Here is a 16,149-nt window from a genome sequence, read left to right on the forward strand (position 1 = left end):
TGCGGAAAATGTTGTTTAAATGTTTTTTGAGGTTTGATCTGCTTGCTCATCTCTGTAATTTGATTCTAATCCAAAAAAAACAATTTTTGAGTAAATGCCTGTTGTACCTTGTAGAATGTGGCAAATTTGCAAAATTATTCTGCCAGAATTCTGCCAGAATGAGGGTGGTGTAAAATACGGTATGTATTTGAATGTACCAACACAGCACAGGAAACGAATTTGGGAAATTATTGATTGTTCACCTAGAAAAAAAGGTCATCAGCGCCAAAAAAGTTCAAAAACGCCAATAAATGTTCTCTAAATTTGGACAAAGTTGAACTAAATGCATTAAATATAGTGTGCTGATTATAGTGAAAACATCTTGCTTGTCTGTGTCAAAAAAGAAGATAGTCTAAATAAAATCTACCACATTTACAAAATTGTAAACTTATGAAGGAATAGCCAATAAAACAATAGTAAGGCCACTGATACATTGTTTAGTTTAAGCTTCCGCGCGTGATAAAAGGTTGTTGAACACTATTTGAAAAGTGAATAAACAACTCAACTTTACAAATAACATTCTTTGTATGTACGTGCCTGCCTACGTTCAATATTACTCTTAACTGACAGTGTTTGTGGACTACATAAAAAGCTCCGGAACTAACATTAACAACTGTTGTATTTTCGAATAGCACAAAATAATAGAATGAATGTAAGTACAGGGAGACCTGCCTTTATAGCAGGAACTTCAATTAACATACCGGCACTGGAATTCTGCGAATGCAATTTAACGCAGGGTACGAAATAAACATAGAGTGCGAAATGAGTATTTTGTTGCGTACCACAACAACAACAATGCCATTTGTATATAAAATACTTGGCTCTCGATTGATCGGAAGTAATTTTCATGCTTGACTGACTAAATTATAAACTTTTTTATTATCTCGGGTGTATTGTTTATTTATCATGTGTCACACAATCAAAACAATGTTTGAGAAACTATTTTTATTAATTATTCAAGTAATTAATTATGATTATTGCATTGTCATTGCCGGTGAACTTTGACATATCCAATTTCTATGTGCCCATGAATATAGAGTTACCCCAAAAGTCATTACAAGTATGGTGTCCATAAAAATCATCATCCAACTATCAAGGCTACTTGTATCGTATTGCATGGAATATTGCTTTTAATTCCCTACAGATCTGTTTACATTGTTAATCACACATGACACAAATTTAAAACCCTTTAGGATTCGTGATTTTTGTTTGAGCTAGCGAATGAACTGCTACTTCCTCTTTCTCCTAACTATTACACCATTATTGGTATGTGATTTAATTGCTTCCTTTACTGTGGTTGTTAAAGCCTAGTATGTTTGGTTCGCTGTTGAACGTGATCATATTCCTGTCTTTAAACTAATCAGATTGTTGAATTTGCCACCATCCCTTCGTCATATCACGAGCATTTCCTCAAAAACTTGGATTTAAGGAAAGAGTCTGAAAGAATGTGAGTACTTTTACTTGGTATGTTAAAGCATTTTTGCAGTTAATTACGTAATAGTTATTAGGTTAAATAGTTGGAAACATTCAATATATAAATTGTTCTGATGTCCAATAAAACAATACTTCCAATAAAATCTTTTGCAAAAAATATAAAATGGGAAATTATGTGTGAACCCAGTAGTGTTTCTATTTTAAATTGTCAATCAAGGTAGTTAGGAATTTGGTGGGAAGTGATAGCAAGCCATGCATTTGCAGAAACGGGAAATTTAGGTTCTTAACTTCATTGCTAGCTCTATTTTTGTTGTTAATACAGCAATTAAATGAATATTGTTACATTTTTTATGGGTCAAAATCGGTCAAATTTGTTTGTTTTTTGAATGTTGTTGTAGACGAACGTTTGAGCACTGGCCATCAGAAAGACCGACAGTTAGTCCGAACGATCTTGCAAGATCCGGTTTCTTCTATCTTGGAAACCTTGATCGAGTTCAATGTTTCTCTTGTGCTGGAGTTTTGAGAAACTGGAATTACGGAGATGTTGTCAACAACGAACACAGGAGACATTTTCCACACTGCAGGTAAATAAGTGATTATATAATTGGAAAATATTGAAGTTTTACAAGCATAAGATCTGTTTCTCAGGGGTGGGGTTGTTAGGGTGGGATATATTGTTAGGGTTTCTCATATAAATACTAGATAACATTTGCATTAGAAGTGAGACAGAGAACTGGTTGATAATTACAAAGCAGTGCTGACAAGAAAAAATGGGTAAAAATCATTGTCTAAGATGTTGCAAACCAATTTTCTGCATGTTTAAAACTTGTGGTTGTGATATAAATATGTGATAAAAAGAAAGTTGGTTTGTATCAAATTCATTAAAACAAATCAAGAATTAGGAATTGATGATTCAGAATAGTAGATCCCATGGTTCGAATCCAATTTATCTGAATCCAAATTAATAGAACTAGCTAGGTCTATAACTTACTTTATCATATGTCATAAACTATTAAAATAGTCACCTATTTTTTTCATGGTGCAACTTTTGCCGAATATTTGGTTTCAGCTGAATAAAAATAAATATTGCATTTTGGTGAAGTGCCAAATAAGTTGTTATGTTATGCCACAAACTTGCAAACAAAATTGTTGCTGAAGGTCCAAATATGGTCATAACTTTAATCATGTTATCAATATTAGGTTGGTGCAAGGAGCAGAAGATAGAAATGTCCCTCTCTCACCAGAAGAACAAGCTGTTATTCCGCGTCAACATATTGTTTTCCAAGAACCACCTGATCCATCTGAAAATGAACAGGTTCAGTTTCAATAAAATTATTTGCAAATACTTGTCCCAATGGAAGGTGTTCAAATTAGTTTTTTGGCAATAAATTACCAGTTGCATGTATTTGTGTTACCATTTTTATTGAATGAATTGGGTTTTGAAGTTGTGTTATTTCCAAGTAATGTAACATTCATTATCAAGTGTCGAAAATCATTTAATTGCAGAGGGACTTGGAAAATATGTTCCGATGTCAGTTTCCTGTCAACCCCCACATGAGAAATGAAAACGGACGATTTGAAACGTTCGACCAACGTTGGCCAGCTAACAACGTCAATGCAACACCGATGCAGATTGCAAGGGCTGGTTTCTTCTATTTAGGTACATCAAAACAAACTTTATTTTGTTTAAATGTGTTTCAAGTTGGGTGAGAACGAATTACAGTGAAATAGGTTGAAAAAGGAAGGCAAAGCTTCTATGCTGCTAAAATCTAGGAGACAAAAGTCAACTTAAGATAAACACAATTTTTGGGAAACATAATTCTTTTAATAGTGGCATAAATAGATTTGAATTTTTTATGTGTAAAACGTAGGTTGGTTTTGAATATAATGGCCTTGTATCTTTGGTTATTTCTTATAATGGTGATGTGGTTTGTGAATTTAGCCTTGTATGTTATTGTGCGCCCCTAACAATATGAGGGGTTCATTGTCACTGTGTTTTGTGGTTCACAGGTGACCGGGATCGAGTTAAATGTTGGTATTGCAACGGAGGTTTGCAAAACTGGGATCGTGAAGATGAACCATGGACAGAACACGCCAAGTGGTTCCCAATGTGAGTGTAACAATATCTTTATTGTGGCTAATTTCCTCAAGGCCATTGGTTCTGGAGGTCTCTCCGCAAAACCCTTGGGCGTGTGTTGAGGATTGACAAGTAACTTCAGAGTACTCATGATATCTGATTAATATTTTCAAAAACTGGATGCACAGTCTAAAACATAAGCTTGGAAACATAAAAATACAGAAGCATGTTACACTATTGTTTAATGGCTAACAATGACACATTGTGACATGCATCACAGTCTTGAAGCAGTAGTGAGCGGATTTTGTAAAAAAAAATATACAAGGGCTCGCAACGACTCTGACACTAACAGAAAAGGCCCGCTTTGACAAAAAGGTTGAGAACCACTGTTCTAGGTTGCAGGTGACTGATAGATGTATAAACTAGAATATGCAAGAAGTCTACATAAACTTGCAAGAGTCACTAGCTTTTGATCCATCTCAAGGCTTTTTTAGTGATCAGAATAATTTTCGTAATTGCAGATGTGAATTCTTGCTGCAACGCAAAGGGCCAGACTTTGTCCACCGGATGGTGTCAATGTTTCCAAACCTGCCGAGGCCGATAATGGGTGGACAACACGACGTACCACCTCGGGAAATAAGGCCCCAATTTGGGAGAGCACGGAGTCCCCCTCCACAAATCATCGACCTACAGGTTGGCCACAACAGTGTTGCACAAAATATTTTGCAGAAGTCAAATTTGTAAAAGTATTTTAAGTAGATAACTGTGTAAATATTTAGTAACCGTTAATATTACATTCCGTGCTCTTAATTCGATTTGGATGAGTGTTGAAATATACCTACGGCCAAATCCTAGTATTAAGCACATGTAGTGTTTTAACACAATGTGAAATAGCTTGGATAATCTTTGTTAAAACAATGGCACAAATTTAATGTTGTCGATTACTAATTTCTCTTTTCAAATATTTTTGTACTTTTTATAACAGGAGGAAATGCGCCAAGAAGATGCTCGTGTCAGTGAAGCAATGAGATCAGACTTGGTCCAAATAGCTTATGATCTTGGGTTTGAGCGGAATGCTGTTCGTAGACTTGTTGCTCGGTTAGTTATTATGACCCAAAAGTAAATTTAGGACATGAGATACATAATATATGGTAACTTATTTTTAACACAGAAAACATTTTACAGTAAACAATCAATGAGTAATTTTGGGATATTAATGAATTTTAAATACCTCATATCGTAACCAATCAACTTTTACATGCCCCATATCAGTATTAAACAAGGGCATTTACTGCCAATGAAACTTCAATAGAAATCATGACAAGTTAAAAAGATTGTCTTGGCTACCTTGGATACAATTATGACTGTTAATTTTAAGTAGTTGCTGTTGCTAAGGATAAACTAAAGATAAAGATATCAAAAGCATGAAGTGATGATAATGTTATGTAAAGTTGAATGCCTCTGTTACCATGCATTATCATGGCATAGCAAAGCAAAGTGTTTTTGGTATGTGGGTTGTCTGAAACAAGTGAGATATAATTTATCAATGCAGTCGTGTTCGTGAAACTGGGATGTACATTAACGTTGAGGATTTGGTGGCTGACCTAACTGACTTGGAAAGTTCACAACAACCTGAGGATAGTGATGAGGACATAACTGATGAGCCACAATCTTCAGGTATGTTGTATTGAATCCCTGTGGGAGTCTGGTGGACTGTTTTCTTCATAACCACTAAAAGTTGTTTGTTGGGGGCGGAGGGTGGTGTTTTTCTTTGTATGATGTAACCATTTCTATTATGATGTCGTCGTCTGTTCCAAGGTAGGGATTTTGCTGTGGGAGAATTCAGACTCTATCATAAAATTGTGCATAAAGTTGTTTGTGAGGCAAATTGTTGCGATTTTAAACAAATGAAAAAGGGAAAACAAAGAAGTATCCATTGCACCATATTGTTGCTCTCAAAACTTACATAAATTCCTTCTAAAAGTCTTGATATCCTAAACTTTTTTGTTTTCACAGCTGCGGCATCTTCTGTTCCCAGTGTGTCAACTGGAGAGGGTGAGTTCAAGCAATTTTTATTTTATTTTTTATTAATTCGTGTAATGGCTTACCTACATCACAAAGGACAGCAGTGTCAAAAATGAAAGTTTGAATTACCAGTATCTTCAGTAAACTTTCAGGGCCTTTAATAACTCATAACAGATTGGTTAAACTGATTTTAGGAGAAAAATGAGGTCTTTTGTCATCAACATGTTTTTTCATTTCCTTTTATATTAATATTGAAAAGACAACACAATTCCAGACTTTTAATGTTTCCTAATTTTATGTGTTTAATTTATAGTGAGCCCTTATGTTAAAATGACACAATTTACAGAAACAAGCACTTCAATGCAAGCTCGCATACAAGAAATACAAGATGAAAGAAAATGCAAGATCTGCCACGATCGGTTGGCTGATATTGTGTTTGTACCTTGCGGACATTTGTGTTGTTGTTCAAATTGCTCACCTGATGTTCGACGTTGTCCGATGTGCAAGAAGAAAGTCAAGGAAGCAATCCGCACCTACATGTCATAAAAATAAACTCACCAACTTCTTCTGATTTAATGTACATATGTATTCAGGAAATAATGCATAGAGCTCAATCTGTGGGCCTTCTTGTAATATTCTTTGCTGTTCATTTCTGTTGCTGCCAGGTTTCACAACTGAGGAAAAATGTGCTTTGTGCATATTCCTTTATATGTCACTGTTTTCATCATTTAATTTTCTTTCAGCTAATTTTACATCATATGGGGGATCTGTGATATCCTTCTCCATGACGTGTTTATGCATACGTTAATTGTCTGGCAAGCTTAGTTAGAGGCTAGGGCTCCTGCAATTGACCATTACCCATGATTTCTTTTTTATTTGCTGTCATAAAAGCAAGTGGATGTTTGGGTGGATTACATTGTGTTATCCAATGCATGGTTTGGGGTTCATTCCGATTGTCCAAGTTGTTGTTAAGTTTTGTTGGTGTAGATGCTGTTAAATTTTCCTTTCTGAAATTGCAGATCATGAATGTTGGGTTGGTTGTCTTTTCGTGCAGAAACCTATATCGTTCTCACCAGACAAAATTTGTTGTGGAGCTGGCTGGTTTATGTTTTGCTTTAAGTTAAAAGAGATGCTTTGAACTACTAGTTTGAGAACCTTTATTCAAACTGGCAACAAGTGCAATGGCATCTGTTCATCTGTCCAAGCCATTTGTGAGTTTTAATGGTTTATATAGAGAGAACAGAATTGCTGTGATACATTGTCAACTTTTTTTGCTATTAGTTGTTCATTTGCTATTAGATGGTTTGTTTATGGTCATTTGATTGTTTGCATGCTTCCGTCATTTTAAGGCTGTTGATTTTCAGGTTGTAGTCCTGTGTGTTTGTTTGCATTTGTGTTTTTTTTATTCCAGTAGTGACTGTTTTTTTTTATATTAGTAGCTTGGTTAGGTCTAAATAAAAAAAAAAACTTTCAAAAATTTTTAACACTGTGTTGATTCAAGCATTAGTTGCATTAATTAATAGAAATCAGTAGTTGCTGTACATAGCCATTCTCCCCTTCACTATCAGAATATGTGAAACTGTCTGGTCATGGGTATAATTTAGAACTCTTCGTCATTTGTTTATTGCATACATGTTGTTGGAAGTCATAGTTAAGATTGGTGAATCCCAACCTTTTGTGGTCATGAACCCTGTGTTAAATTTACTGGAAGCTTTTCTGACAAACTAAATTGTATATTTGTTAAAATACCAGAATCACAAATATATTTGTCATTCAACAAAAAAAGTAAACAGAAACAAACATAATTGCGGCATTTTTTGTGTGCTTTTGTTCGATTACAGACCGCCCAAAATCCATCCCACATTCCCCTTTGGCGTCCATGAGCAACATTTGAATTTTGAAGTTTTCCCTTAAATTTTTGCAAAAAATATTTCGGTCATTGATAAATTTTCTTCTTCTTGGTCATTCGTTGTTTTCTTCTTCTTCATTGATTCATGGTGGCATGCTTTAAACTTCCCTGTCATGCAGATATTTCCTAAAGGAATTCATTTGGAACACAAAACTAATAAATTTAAATATGTCCATTGTACTTGTGACCGTAGACAAAAAAGGTTGGAGACAATATTTTTTTCTGTTTTAGGTGACCAACTGTAGGCAAGAAGTAACTTTTTGATATAAATACAAATTCGTTTTACCTGTGGGAAAGTTCCCATTAGTGGGAAATTGTATGGTTGTTTGTGGGTAATAGTGGGCACCGAATGTACGAAGGTAGTTGTTATGTTCTGTATCCACCTAAAAATGTCTAAAGTGTATAACAGATATAGCACAAATTTAATAATTAAATTCTACGGTAAAAATTTAAACACAAGTGGGAAAAAAAGGATTCCCTTCACAAAAAAAGAAACACACATCAAATATTGCAAAACGTGATTCATGTGCGATTGCCAAAGTTACCAGCAAAACGCTAATTTACAATCAACGGTTTTCCTTTGTCATTCTGTTTTGTAATGTGACTAAAAATGTGACTTAAACGAGTGAACAACACCGCTGTATTGTTTGCCAAACTTCGGAGAACTAATAACATAACTTTTTTAAACATAGGAGGCGATTGAACAATACCGCCTGTGAGTCATATAGGCGTATTTTATGACGTGTTGATATTTTTTAACTCACTGTGTAATGGACAAACATGATGGCGTATTACACAAATGTACCGCCTACATGTAAAGCCAGACAAGATCAACGTATGGGTGACAAGGTTCTTAAATCAAAACGTTACTTATTTAACCATGTTCGTTTGCACAAGAGTCAATAATTTTCACATTGCTTATTTCAGGGCAGCCACGCTTGGCCGAAACAGACGGAAGTCCAACAAATATCGATACATCAACAATTCTGTCTCAGAAATTAGTCCACTGTGGATTGATGTTTCGCATCTTGAATGGCGTTGGACAGAAACCGTAGCAAAACTGCAAAAAGAAAAGTTATGAACAAAATGATGATTTCATTATTTATAAAGGAAGGTGCTGATATGGTGTGTGTAGTTCATGTTCTATGTGTCATCGGGTAAATCCTCGCGTCGGTCTTGAGGTTTTGCAGCATTAACATGATGTCAGAAGGTGGTCCATTGAGGGTTTTTGGTGTCTTTTTTATGAGATTACTACACAACTTTCGATATCGCCAACAACCGTGTTGGATTCGCAACATTGGCACCAGTTTCAAAGTGATGGTTATCAAGCCCAACCTGAGCAGCAATAATTAAAAAGCTCTGTCGTTGAAATACAAATGAAAAGAAATAAAGAAATATATAAAATCAAGTGTAAATAATACATTTCCAGTGCAAGTGATTTTTCTTAAATAACTCCAACCATTACTATATTGTTAGAACACTATTCTTTATCGCACGCATTCATTACTGACTCAAATTTAGACATTAAAAGTCAGATGAAGAAAATATCCACAGGAGTTGGTGGCCAAATCGCGCGGATTAAACAGTCGGAGAGTATTGTGTTGACTTTCTCCCTTCAAAAGGATGTAGCGTTACGTTGAAGAATTTGTGCAAAATTTAATTTTAACCTTTGGCGGAGTTCCCGCTCCGCTTTCCCGCAGATTTTTGTTTCAACACTCGGTCTCCCTCTTCAACAGCGTGACGACTGATTTCCTGCTCAGCGTTCAAATATTTCCATAATCATGACGAAGAAACAATGGTTGCAAGTTGATTGACAGCTTCGTGCGCGGTGCTCCTCGCCTGCCAGTCTGGCAAATTTAATGTTGGCTTCTTGACTGGATAACCCTTGTGGTTTTATCGGTGCCCATGACATTTATATTGATTGTTTATGTTCAAGTACTTTTGTGCAAAATTAAAATGATTCGGTCAATATTCGGGTTTGGATGAATATTAAAACATTCGGCGAATCCCGGACTTACAGATTACCCGAAAAACTATGCGAGATAAACATGATTACAAACAATCTTGCTGAACGTGGTCAAGTTTTGAAACTGTCAAAAAGTTTTGCTGCGCAGATAAAAGAGCTGTGTGTGCAAGAAGAGGTAATGGTTTCGTTCAATGTGATTTCCTGTTCACCAACGTACCGGTAATGTTGGCCGCGAACGTTGCAGCCGAAAGATTACGAAACGACTTAACATTGGAACAACGTTGCTCGTTGCTGTCACACATTGTAGATGTCTTCGTTTGGTACTGGATGCCACCTACCTTTGTTTCAGAGGTAATCCTTGAGAAAAGATTTTTGTTACAGCCATTTGGTCTCCACTTTCCGTTGCTGTCGGGAACTTCATGATGGTCGGTTGAACATTGGACATCGTTAGTCAGTCCTCCTCAGTTATGGAGAGGTTTTGTTAATGACTCATTCGTTGCCATGCAACGGGATGACGTGTAGTAACTCATTCCGACAGATATTTGTCGTTCGGCTCGGCGCACTCGATCGCACACTGGCGTGTTTTTCACAGTACACTGAAGCTGAATCATTCATAACAAATGACGTAAAGCGATAACAAGAGGTGAGTTACATTGATATAACGCAAACAATTATCTCCGCTTTTTTTCTCGAACGTAACCATGACTTGTAGAGGGGGTGTGTTGAGGACGAAATACGGGTGCAGTTGCTCAGCGATCAAACACAGGAAAGAATCTGTTTTATTTTCGTCATGACGACAATTCAAACAAGAACCAACTCAAACAGGTGAGGAATTCCTCAACAAACTTATGAAGTGTGGTTGAAACTTAAACATCATCAATATCCACAAGTTTAAGAATACACACACTTTTACCCTCTCAACACTGTGTTTATTGGTAACAACAACAAGTATCAGTAAATATGCGCAATCAGCAAACATTCAACAAAACGATTGAATTTTCGTGGAAGTTTAAATTAGCCGCGAACGAACCAGTTGATATTGAGTGCCAAACAGTAATTGATTGTTAGAAAAATAACTATAAACAAAAATCTTGCTGCTGGACATTTGATGAAATGCTAACGATGGAATGTGAATTATGATGCGATTTACACAGAGAGTTTGTCCTGCTATGAATTTTACGACATCTTTTTTTGCATTAAAATATAATTATCAATGATACACAAAATGCACAGGGCGAGGTTTATGTACAAGGCGTGTGAGAGGGGGTTTTTTCAACTTTTTTGGTGATATTTGAAGGTAGCAGATTATATTTTCATCTGTCGATAGTTTGTATTTCATGAGTTGGTTGCATGGAATGTTTCCAACATCATAATATCATATTTACAAGTAAGCGTTGATCCAGAGACAAAATGTAGTAGGGAAGTCCCTTGTATCAAGGGGAATCTCCCGCATCATTGTAATGTCCAATACAGCAACCAAAATTCACGTATTTTTGTTCATTTGTTTGGGTCTGACGTCAAATATGTTACTTTGTCCTACTTGTGAGGTTTTTAAATGGAAAGTTAAAACTTGATATATCAATCTTATGTTGTGATTACTTTTCCATCACAAACTAAATAGGATTCTACACAAAGAAGGTACGCGTGACGTCAAAAAAAAACAAACACATTTTGCACAAACTGAATGCAAGGTTTATTTACAGATCGGTTTCTGCTTCAACCACATGTAAGTTTTCTCGGTTAGCAACCACAACCACATTTTCCTGTTGCTCTTCCTGTGGTTGACGTCTGAAAACGGCACGTAGGCCATCCCGGACTCTATCATAAAGTAGTTTCGGTGCGTTGGAGTAGATGAGGGGATTTAGAGAGCTGTTGATGGGGAGCAGGATAATTGCTGACACAGCGTACATCACTGGAGGCATAGGGACTCCACCGATGTTTACAAATGCCATGATGGAAATTGGAACCCAGCAGAGAAAATCGGTAATTATCAGTCGAAGGATTTTCTTTTGCATTTCTGCCGAAACAAACGGCATTAATTGTATAATATGTCAGCAAATACGAATGTGCTTACCTTTGTTTTGTGTTGCCGCCCTTCCATCTCGTGGCCTCTCGTTCACTTGCCTGGCACTGGCAGTTGACTTCTTGTAAATCCAAAAGTACGTAATTGCCACGAACATGAAGGCCAGGAAGTTCAGAATAATAATAGCGATTGAATATCCCCATGCCTTGTCGTTGGTCGTTACATACAGTTTGCTGATGCAAACACTGCTGCTGCTGTAATATCTACACATAAACAATTTTGTGGCGAAAAAATTGAAGATTTTGCGCAAATGAAAACGAACCCCAAATATCCAGAAATATCAAATAACTCAGTGTAATTGTAATCCTCTAGAATATCCATAAAATCCATCCAGGAATTAACATCATATACTCGCATGAGGGCAGTGTTGAGTACTTGGGAATCGTTGCTTGTGAAATTGTGTTGGAAAGTTACAAATCGATCCATGAAGTTATTCATGCCTGTTACGCAAAGCTAGTTTAATTCAAAATTGGTTTCAACACCTACATCTACGACAATATCTTACTAGAGAAGTCGACTGCAACATTGTCAAAAAACGGATTCTCATTCATCCAAGCTTTGGTTTCGAACAAATGTTGAAGTTGAGTTGTGAGTGGAATAAAAGCAATTGTAAACGAGAATGCCCAGGAGAGGATAGTGGAAAGGATGACAGTTTTCAATTCCGGTTTCATGGATGCATCGAACGGCTGAAACAAAGGGGAACATTCACATGTTTTCATTAAAAACAATAAGTTTGCAAGCTCTGTGGTTATTTCAAATCGAAAGATGGGGAATGTAGTTGTCAGCTAGAATCCCATCGGACTGGAAATTTTTTTCTCTTTCTCTAACTGTAGTTCCCAAATTTGGCAAAACTGCGTCATTTTAATAATATTAGTTTCACTTTCGTTTCTCATGTCTGGCTTTAATTCCAGCCATAGCTGTGAGAGTGATAATATATAGGTTAAAATAGAAAAAAAAAAAAAAAAGAAAGTTGTCATAAACTTTTGAAAAGGGACGTCACCTGTTCAACGAAGTTAGCAATAGCTGACTTGACAAAATACAATTGTTTCACTTACGTTTTTCACAGCATACAGTCGGAATATGGTCAACAGAACCATTGTAAACACCGATGTTTCGCTTGAAAGCAAAACCAATACCCCCATGGTGGTGCAACTTCCGCTTGATCTCCAAATAAGGTCATTGGCACAATAAGATCCGGTGTATCTGACACCAGCGGCTCCCAGCATGACCAGATAAACTCCCATGAGTAGATCGGAAACGGATAGATTCAAAACGAGCAGATGGTTTGTGCGAAATGCAGCAGATTGTGATTGTGTCGTCGCCAACGTTTTGCCTTCCATCACCATGACAACCTCAAAACAAATTGGAGCAATATGTAAACACGTGTTCTTATTGCGCCAAGACAAAATTTAGTTTAATTTACCAAATTTCCGACAATGGCGAGCATCCCCATTATCCACACAATGGCTCGCAGAAATGGGTTCGCAATCAACTCGTATCGTGATGAAAATATGTTTTCGTTGATCACTTTTGTATTTGTTGGGCACTCGTCTGACCAATCAGAGCAGTCGCCGACTCCATTGAATTTCTACATGGAGTAAATTAAAGAAAACTTTGTAGTTAAGTTGCTCATATTGGCGTCCGTAAACAACACATTGCGAAATTACTGTCTTGCATATAATTTGCGAACATCGGAACTATGGAAATTTGACAAAAAATATGTACTGCAATATGCATGTGTAGTTTTATGTACGTGGAAGGCGTGTGACGCGCTAACTGGCCAGAAAGCTGGCGACAAAAATGAGAAATTAATTGGTAAACTGGCAGTTCTTATCTGGTGGCAAACGTTGAGGTGTGCTTGTGTGATTAGGTGTCAAGAACATGATTTGTGAAGTGGGTCGTAATTAAATTAATGTTGTTTGGTGTTGGTCCTTTTAACATTGGGTGCTTCTATATAATTTTTTACTTTGACGTCAGTTTATTTAATTATAAAAGTAGCCACCTGTGTAGTTTGGGTCCCAACATTTGTTTTGACGGTGAGCCGTTAGTGCAGGGTGAACTGAGCGTTTACTATGGTTGGGGTTGGAGGCCCGCGTTGGTACGTGGATCAGATTGGGAGTAAATGGTTGGTTTAGATCAGAGATACTCAAACATTTTTAGTGCTAAAGTAGAAACCTTAAGTTCATAAGGCTTTATTTAGACCTATTTTGTGACCGAATCGCACATTTTAATCCCGCGAAGAATAACTTTAAAAGTTTGGTGCCAAAAAAACGGAGAAAAGGTCTTCCTAAATCGGTTCTAAAACTTCCATACCCGCCCTCCCAACGACTTTTGTCCTAATTCGGGATCACTGAATTAATTTCGGTCACAACAGTAACATGCACGGAATCAAAACATCTTTGCCACAGGACACAAAACTTTAAATATTGTTAACATGTGTTTACCTTCTCCTTCTTAACGAACAATGGATCTTTGTTTTCGCAATAAAACCTTCCGTCATTTGTGCAGTTTATTTCGTCACTTTGATCATCGCAGTTAATTGTGAGGTCACAAACACCCGATTTGTTGACAGAAATCTGTCGCAAAAGTCTGTAAAATGCTTAAACCGTCTTTGTGGTTAACTGTGTGCGAAAGATTCAACAAAGGGCATTATGACAAACAATACTGAACAACAGACACTGATACCTATTTGCCTTTTATAGTTAAAGTAACGCTTCGAAGTGATTTTTTTCCAAACTCTTGTAAATAAGGTCTCAATTTTTTTGTGGTTTTGTTGACAACAAACAACTTTACTTTGGCTCCATTTAACGCTGGACAGTAGAATCTTCCTTCCTTTGAGCACAATTCTTCTGGATATTCGTCACTTTCATCCTTGCAATCGATGAAACCGTCGCATACTTTGGACATAGGAATATTGAGAAGTCCGTCATTTGTGTCGCAGTGTTTCCGATGTTTGCAAAGTTGAGGATCTTCATCATGGGCGAATCTTCGACCTGCGTCACGATTGTGGATCGGAACAACGCAATCCCGCCTCCCATCGCACAGTAGTTTGTTGTCGGCCCTCTTCCACAACCACCTCCTCCAGTAACCCTGTGTAAAACACATCACGTGGTTTCTGGTATGTTTTTGTGCGAACGATTTGTTGCTCATGCTGTAAGGAATATTTTTGTTATTATTTTAAACGAATCTTTCATTAGTTATTGTAAGGCTTGTCGGGATTTCGTGGCTGTTACAGGAGGGTTTATCATTAGTAAGTTTTGAAACAGATTTCTCTGCCGCAAAATCTGTGAATCAGGTAGCGACAGACCAGCAGGGACCGCAAACTTTTGTCACAAACTCAATTTGTCGGGTAACAGTGCCTGTTTGTCGGGTAACAGTGATGTGGGACAGAAACGTCCAACGACACATCGACAGCAACAGACGTCATGACAGCAAACTCGTTCGAGACTTTTATACCTGGGAATGCGATCACTATGTGATTGTCATGCATGAAGATGTTTATGTTTTTAAGTTTTGTTAAAGTTTTTACATCAACCAGGTAAAAAACAAAGAAAATAAGCTTGACGAACAAATACAATTTGTGACGAAGCGAGAATTAACTCTTAAACGTGTGGAATTAAACGACAAAATTGACTTTTCACGCGACTCCTCTTCCAAACTCTCGTTGGAAAGGTTTCGCAGTTTTCTCAGCATTTTACAATATTCTTTCCGCCGTGGTCGCAGTACTTTGAGTATCCACAAAAGCGATATGTCAGCTGTTATTTTGTTAAAAATGTGGGTATTACATATGAGTACTACGTGCCATGTTGGGTGGTTTAGTGCAACCCAAATACCAAATAAATTCCTGCCATTTCAACGTTGCACAGGAAACGTCTGGGGAACTCGGTACAAACACGAGTTCCAAATGTTAACGACCTTGAAGGCATTTCTTTAGTAATGTAATTGGATCTTGTAAATAATTATTATCACGTATAATTGAAATCTTGCACGGCGAAAGCCATATCCACCCTAGAGAAGCCGAATGCCACGCGTTTTGCAGGAATTGGTTGAACAATGTGTTTTGTAGCAACGAAGTAGGTGTAGTGTTGTTATTGTGCATGATGTCACTGAATGTTCCCCACCAGTATATAACAACTTCTGTACAACGTAATCTTTGCACAAGCACTTAAAGTGCATATGACACGGTCATGGCAACTTTGCGTAAAACTACTACAACCAACTTATATCCAAAGTTTTTCGGTTGTACGTCAACTAAACAATGTAGAAAACTGCACGAAAAGTAGCGGAGACCAAAAATCGAAAAACCTTTTGCGCTGAAGATAAAAAGGACATCACACAAGGCACTAGCGTCGAAAAAATGCATTGTTTAGATAGGAGAAGGCGCCTTGTATTGCAGATATCAAATAGCTTCAAACATAGAATAATCCACAGATTACGTTACGTCAAAGGTCAGGACAGGGTTTTACATCACACAAAAATATGTCACTGTGACGTTACAAACCAAAGGATTATTTGTCCCTAATTATCTGAAGACCAAAGGGTATAGCAGCAACGACATTACTCTGTACTTCGATGAGACGGGGTTGGTGCGTTTCATTGCTCAGTGACATTACATG

General features: G+C 37.0%; 2 protein-coding genes across 2 annotated transcripts; one reads left to right on the top strand and one right to left on the bottom strand.

Annotated features, from left to right (window-relative positions):
- The first annotated feature begins 1,009 nt into the window (after window positions 1–1,009).
- LOC145895901 (baculoviral IAP repeat-containing protein 7-like) lies at window positions 1,010–7,661 on the top strand. The gene is made up of 11 exons (XM_082984680.1): window positions 1,010–1,099; window positions 1,404–1,486; window positions 1,872–2,057; window positions 2,674–2,788; window positions 2,980–3,133; window positions 3,484–3,583; window positions 4,072–4,243; window positions 4,536–4,648; window positions 5,103–5,227; window positions 5,567–5,605; window positions 5,922–7,661. Exons 1-11 carry the CDS (start codon window positions 1,010–1,012, stop codon window positions 6,119–6,121), a joined length of 1,377 nt encoding a protein of 458 aa, XP_082840806.1. The 3' UTR covers window positions 6,122–7,661.
- A 3,486-nt stretch (window positions 7,662–11,147) lies between these two features.
- On the bottom strand, window positions 11,148–15,226 carry LOC145895902 (uncharacterized). The gene is made up of 9 exons (XM_082984681.1): window positions 15,134–15,226; window positions 14,327–14,623; window positions 13,978–14,109; window positions 12,957–13,121; window positions 12,589–12,885; window positions 12,039–12,219; window positions 11,796–11,973; window positions 11,525–11,736; window positions 11,148–11,467 (listed from the first exon to the last, which is right to left on the bottom strand). Exons 1-9 carry the CDS (start codon window positions 15,224–15,226, stop codon window positions 11,148–11,150), a joined length of 1,875 nt encoding a protein of 624 aa, XP_082840807.1.
- Window positions 15,227–16,149: the final 923 nt, after the last annotated feature.

Source organism: Ascidia mentula, chromosome 3 (genome assembly GCF_947561715.1).
Source record: "Ascidia mentula chromosome 3, kaAscMent1.1, whole genome shotgun sequence".
NCBI lineage: Eukaryota > Metazoa > Chordata > Ascidiacea > Phlebobranchia > Ascidiidae > Ascidia > Ascidia mentula.

Coding starts and splice junctions, on each gene's coding strand:
- LOC145895901 (XM_082984680.1), top strand. CDS start 1,010: ATGATTATTGCATTGTCATTGCCGGTGAACTTTGACATATCCAATTTC. Junction 3,584..4,071: donor CACGCCAAGTGGTTCCCAAT/GTGAGTGTAACA, acceptor TCGTAATTGCAG/ATGTGAATTCTTGCTGCAAC. Junction 4,649..5,102: donor GTTCGTAGACTTGTTGCTCG/GTTAGTTATTAT, acceptor TTATCAATGCAG/TCGTGTTCGTGAAACTGGGA.
- LOC145895902 (XM_082984681.1), bottom strand. CDS start 15,226: ATGCTGAGAAAACTGCGAAACCTTTCCAACGAGAGTTTGGAAGAGGAG. Junction 13,122..13,977: donor TGTTCGTTAAGAAGGAGAAG/GTAAACACATGT, acceptor TACTCCATGTAG/AAATTCAATGGAGTCGGCGA. Junction 11,468..11,524: donor GGCGGCAACACAAAACAAAG/GTAAGCACATTC, acceptor TTGTTTCGGCAG/AAATGCAAAAGAAAATCCTT.